General features: G+C 39.7%; 1 protein-coding gene across 2 annotated transcripts in view; it reads right to left on the bottom strand.

Annotated features, from left to right (window-relative positions):
- Positions 1–225: 225 nt before the first annotated feature.
- Positions 226–6,000, bottom strand: part of SCP2 (sterol carrier protein 2) — a 111,733-nt gene continuing 105,958 nt past the window's right edge. For both annotated transcript variants that reach the window (XM_032844169.1, XM_032844170.1), the window contains exons 15-16: positions 4,362–4,441; positions 226–1,221 (exon numbers count right to left, since the gene is read on the bottom strand). In XM_032844169.1, the coding sequence (XP_032700060.1) occupies positions 1,126–1,221; positions 4,362–4,441 (176 nt within the window). In that variant the 3' untranslated portion in view covers positions 226–1,125. The remainder of the gene's footprint in view (positions 1,222–4,361; positions 4,442–6,000) is intronic.

The raw sequence follows: 6,000 nt of genomic DNA, 5'->3' as shown, positions 1-6,000 counted from the left end.
GAAAGCTTGCTTCTCCCTCTCCTACTCCCCCTGCTTGTGTTCCCTCTCTTGCTGTCTCTCTGTCAAAACAAAACAAAACAAAACAAAACAACTCGTGATTCTATCAGAGTAACCAGTACATAACACCTAGATAACACGGACTGTAAATCCCCCAATGTTTCTTTTACTCTCTCTCAGTGAGAAGACCCTGAACAAAAAGGACATACACAATAAACACAAAGGAGATCAGGAAGAGCTATTTTAATTTTCTATTAAACATTCTTCCAAAAGCATTATTTTACCCCGTATCTTACTAAGTTATAAGAAATAACATTAGCATTAGAAAAAGCAGGAAGATAAATTAAATGTGGATAATTAATTAAACTAAATTTATATGAAATAGGAATATGAGAACAAAGGACTGAGCACTTTACAGATAGTTTAAAAGCTGTGCATCTCAAAGCGAGCTTTATTTGTTCAATTATTTTTAACAACAGCGTTTTATGACCAGTACACGGATTTTCTTTCAAGAAGGAAAGTCATTTTAAAAATGTTTTTATTTTAAAAATAGGCCTGCATTCAGTTGTAGATTTTTTTTCCCCCAAATTCTGATCAGATTTATTTTGATTTGGGAAAAAATACCATTCGGTGGCATGAAATGCAAAATTTCAGTCTTTTTTAAAATATCTCAGTACAGAGTTTTAAAAACTATTAATGGAAAATAGATTAAGTGTACAACACTAATTACTGGCTAGCCCCTGGCATTCGGTTTCTCCCCTAGTTCTCCACAAGAAACCTTAAGTTGAATCTTCAGCAGAAAGATCTTTAAATATAGTTTATAAGCAAAATGAGAGCTTTTGTTTACATAGTTTTTAGATTTTGCTGTTCCTAATTTTATTCTGAAACTCAATGTTACCCCAAACCATAATTACCATATTAACTTTGTAATGCACAGTTGTATGCAATTCAGCTAGCAGTAGTACATCATCAGGCTCTGTCCACCCAGAGCTTCGGAAAACAGGACTGGTCACACCCATTTAAAAACAAATCTCACGCTATTTGCCAATGTGTAGTTTCCATCTAAGTTCTGACAATGAAGTATATGGACAGATATTTTTATATCTCATCTTAATTTGCAAAAGTTCTTCACAGCTTAGCTTTGCCCGGCTGAAGCTGAAGATTTTGTAACTTCATAGCCAGACCCATGTTGCCAGTGATTTTCAATTTGCCTTGAAAGAAGGCCTGTAAGAGGAAAGAAAATTTATTACTTGGTGTTTTTTTGTTTTGTGATTGCTGATATTTCTAGATGATCCAGCCCTGAGATCATTTGACTTATCCAGGTTTTTTAAACTTCAAAATATGAAAGTTGGCTTTCTGGAACAGATTTAAAACTAGATTCCTCAAAAGGAAGGCTTTGTAAAAAGCATGCTTTTACAAAGAGCAGTCAAAAACCACATCTTTCCCAGATGTCTTCTCTTAGAAATTGAGGCTACCTTTATCTGCCTGTCACCGATGGTACATTCTCCAAATAGGAAGTGAAGTGGGTTCATACTAGATGGTTTGTTTAAAAATACTACATGTGTGAGGCACCTGGGTGGCTCAGTGGGTTAAAGACTCTGCCTTTGGCTCGGGTCATGATCTCAGGGTCCTGGGATCGAGCCCCACATCGGGCTCTCTGCTAGGCAGGGAGCCTGCTTCCCGTCCTCTCTCTGCCTGTCTCTCTGCCTACTTGGGATCTCTCTTTGTCAAATAAATAAATAAAATCTTTAAAAAAATAAAAATAAAAATACTACATGTGGATCAAGAATATGAACTAAGGGGTGCCTGGCTAGCTCAGTCAGTGGAGCATGTGATTCTTGATCTCTGGGTTGTGAACTCAAGCCCCACAGTGGATGTAGAGATTACTTAAAAATATAATTTTAACAACAACAAAAATATGAACTGACATTTTCAGTAGTCTGCTGGGAAAAAAAAGCACATGCATAACACACTTAGATGCTCTTGGGATTCAGCACAATGTGGATGAAATGTCACCAATTTTGTTTCCTTTTTTGGTCTACATGATAAAGGACTGATCCCTACGGAGGGAGGACAGGCAGCCTGCTGAGACTGAGGGGCTGGTGTCAATCTTTGGCTCAAGAAGAAGAATCAAACCAATCCGAAGTGCAGAGCCACAATTTGTTCCATTTAACAAATGCCTAGGATTAGATCACTTGATGCTTGCTAAATTTATCATGTAACAAAATCCTGGGAAAACTTTAGAGAAATAATAGCAAATTTGGGAACAGAGGATAATTTCCCTGCTATGATCTCAGTCTTTTAACTCAACTGTTAAAATAAGGAAAAGCTAAATGAAAAAAGTTTCTAGTAGTCTTGGCTTTTTAAGCACATATATTAAGAAGTTAGGAGCTCTTCTGCCTTATCCACGCAAATGCACAGAACTCTGCTTTTTCTACACCTTCTGGTAAGGGTGACTAATTCCTTTTTTTTCTTTCCCCTCCTCTGTCTGGACAAACTAAATATTTCCTTTCTATATGGCATACAGCCTTCTGTCTGATGACTTAAAGGTCAGGTGTCTCAGAACACAATATATTTAACATATGTCCTTAAAAAAATATGGACCAGCAATACCTAAAAGAGAAACTCACTATCTTTCCTTTTTTTTTTTTTAAATTAAAAGAGAAAATGACTTTTTATTTACTAATTATTATGGAGAAAACACAAGTCTTCACCCTTTAGGGCATGCAAACATAAGGATCATTTTAATCTGGCTCCTAGGTGTTCTTCGTGTGTGCTTTACACTGGAGAGACACTGCTTTGTTTCAACTGTAGCCAAACACTGAAAATATAATTTCCAATGCATTTAATGGTTTCCAGTCAAATCCTCTAAGCATAAGGGAAGACCATGAGCACAGTAACAGAAATATCTGCGATTTTTATCTTTAATTCCTTTGGGTACTAACAGGTGTTCAAGAAAAATAAGCTGATTCTTTGCTCCCCCAAATGGGTGGTAAACAGATAAACTGAGAACGAGGGCAGCTGATGTGTGAAGTCTGATCACCCTGCCAAGGAAGTGCATGGAGTGCATAGTGGAACGAGGAGCAGTGGGTGGGAAGGAGGAAGACAGCCAGCTCCTATACTGGTGGCCTCTGTTTTGTCCAGAATTTTGGAGCAGGCTCCGTGGGTGGAGGTGTCCATGCCAGTGGTGTCAAGTAAGTTGAAACATCACAGATGCAAGTCTCTCACTTGTGAAAGCATCAACTGAAATAGGCTCAGTTGCTTAGAGAAAACATTTTAAAAAGGAATACTAGTGTGAGTCAGATTTAGTTATTTTATCTAGTCTTTTGGATTACCAGGTGGCTGTAGGAATGAGACCTAAAACAGATCAGGCTGAGGCAACAGAAAAGTCAGTTCACAATGCAAAGCAGCATCTCTGTTTCTTTCTATTTTTTTCTCTGGCTAAAGAAAGCTCAATGTATCAAGTCTGTTCAACACTGGGTGACTAACGAGTAGAAGACCCTCGATGACTGGGGACCAGGAAAACCCATATATCAATACACTTCAAATACAACTTAATCCAGCAACTGGTTAGTGAAAACCTAAAAATGTCAGGCACTGTGCTAAGTTCTGGAGACGTGAGGACAAAAAAAGATGTGGTTTGTTCCTTTGAGACACTCATGATCTAATGTTAAGGAAATACACGCATCGTGACTAATCTAATGTGACAAGTGCTAAGCTTGCTTCCAGTAGATGGCCCAGAAGAGGGACTGGCCACAGTTCTTCTCAACTTGTAAGGTGGTCTTTGGGGATAACATCTGAGCTAATTTTGAAAGAAAAGGAGTTTGTCAGGGAAGTCCGTTCAGACAAAAAGAGCATGGGCAGAGACAGGAAATGTAAAAGGTCATGGGTTTGTTCGTATCGCTCTCCTCCTGGACTGCTCCTGCTCTCCATCTGTGCACTGCTAACTTCTGGTCATTCTTACGAACTCAGTGTAAGTGTCACTTCCTCTGTAAGGCTTTCTCCGATGGTCCAGGGAGACATGCCCCCCCACCACCACCACCCGCCATCCACAAGCTAGGCAGGGCACCCTGGACTGCATATTCAGATACACTCACTCTTTTACAGAATTGCCTCATACCACATCGTGAATGCCCTGTACAGGAGAACTCTTTCTTATTCATCTGGGTACTTCCGGCACACAAGACAGTGCCTGGCACACAGCCTGTGCCACAAATGTTTGTCATCTGTTAAGCGAACATTTTAGGGAGCACTGAGTTTTGTGGGTTTGACCACTTTCCATTTTATGGTATGAAGCTGAGGCAGGACATGAAACAGTAGACTAAAAGACCCACCGACTAGGAAAGAAGCTCCACTGTACTTACCGACTGAGGATTCATTTTACCAGTCATCAAAGCCAGTAAGTCGGAGTCAGCCATTGTGATTGTGCAGTCAGCCTTCTTATCTAAAACAGAGATATGTAGGACAAGAAAGGAGAAAAGGGGAGTATTCAGTTTCATGTACATACTTTAGTCAAAAGCCACTGACTGCAACAGCTTGCCTCCAGCACCGGAGCAGTGTGGGGAAGAGGGTACTCATGTACTCTTCAATGGCAGACTGGTAAAATGTGACATAAATTACAAGCGTCCTCAATATTTAACAAGAGGGAATCGATTAAGTTAATTACTGGGGCACCTGGGTGGCACAGTTGGTTAAGTGTCTGACTCTTGGTTTCGGCTCAGGTTGTGATCTTGGGGTCGTGAGATTAAGCCCTGTGTTGGGCTCCCTACTCAGCGTGGCGTCTGCTCGAGATTCTCTCTCCCTCTGCCCCTCCCGTTTGTGCTCTGTCTCTAAAATAAATAAATCAATCTTTGAAAGAAATCAGTCATCATATTCACATAATGGGATACAATGCAATCATTAGATGATGTGGAGCTACATTTATTGACCTGAAAAGAGGTTCATGTTATACTGTATCATGCATGATACTGTTATACAAGCCAGTTACAAAACAAACTGTGAGCATGGTCCCACTTTTGCTTAAAAACAGATATTCAATTTTATATATATATATATATATATATATATATGTGAAAAAACATCTATAAACATAGACACCACTGTATTAATAGTAGTTACGGTGGCGTCCAGACTCTAAGGTGACCCCTGTGATGACTGCCTCTTGTGTTCATGCCTTTGGATGTGCCCTTGAGTATGGGAAGGACCTGTGACTTGCGTCTAGCCAAGAGAATCTGGCAAAGGAGATGGGATGTCATGCTTGTGGTTCTGTTATGCTATGTAAGAAGACTCTGTCTTGTTGGAGACTCACCCTCTCTCCTGCTGGCCTTGAATAAGCCTCACCAAAAGTGACCCAGCTGGCACCCTAATCTTGGACTTAGGTTCCAGAACTGTGAGAAATAACTTTCTGTTGTCTATAAGCTATTCAGTCTGTGGTATTTTGTTACAGCAGCCCAAACGGACTAAGATAGTAGTAAGTTATTAAAGCACAGCATGCCCATATTATTAAATAGTTAAAACAAGACTGAAAGGTAAAAGTTTTTTTTTTTTTTTTAAGATTTTATTTATTTATTTGACAGAGATCACAAGTAGGCTGAGAGGCAGGCAGAGGGGGAAGCAGGCTCCCCGTTGAGGAGAGAGCTGGATGCAGGGCTCAATCCCAGGACCCCGAGATCATGATCTGAGCTGAATGCAGAGGCCCAACCCACTGAGCCACCCAGGCGCCACAAAAGGTAAAAGTTTTTATTGTATGTCTTCGAACTTAAGGATAGACCCTAAAAAGACTGAGATTCAATGGCTATTCCATCTTTGCTTCTAACAAAATTTTCTTATTACTGGGGGAAAAAAAATGTGTGAAGCTTTGAAAATGAAGGGATTTATAGTCCAAAAAATTCAGTTCCCACGTAGATTTTTATCATTAAAGAGCAGGGTAGAAAAAAAGCTAGCAAACTGAGAGTGCTGGGCTTGATTTATAGTTGGACTTGATTGTAATATTTCAAGAAAGGA

The sequence above is a fragment of the Lontra canadensis genome, unplaced genomic scaffold (genome assembly GCF_010015895.1).
Source record: "Lontra canadensis isolate GAN:19392208 unplaced genomic scaffold, GSC_riverotter_1.0 scaffold148, whole genome shotgun sequence".
Lineage (NCBI taxonomy): Eukaryota > Metazoa > Chordata > Mammalia > Carnivora > Mustelidae > Lontra > Lontra canadensis.
Note: the sequence above shows the minus strand (reverse complement) of the source record. Positions and strands in the feature narration are given on the sequence as shown.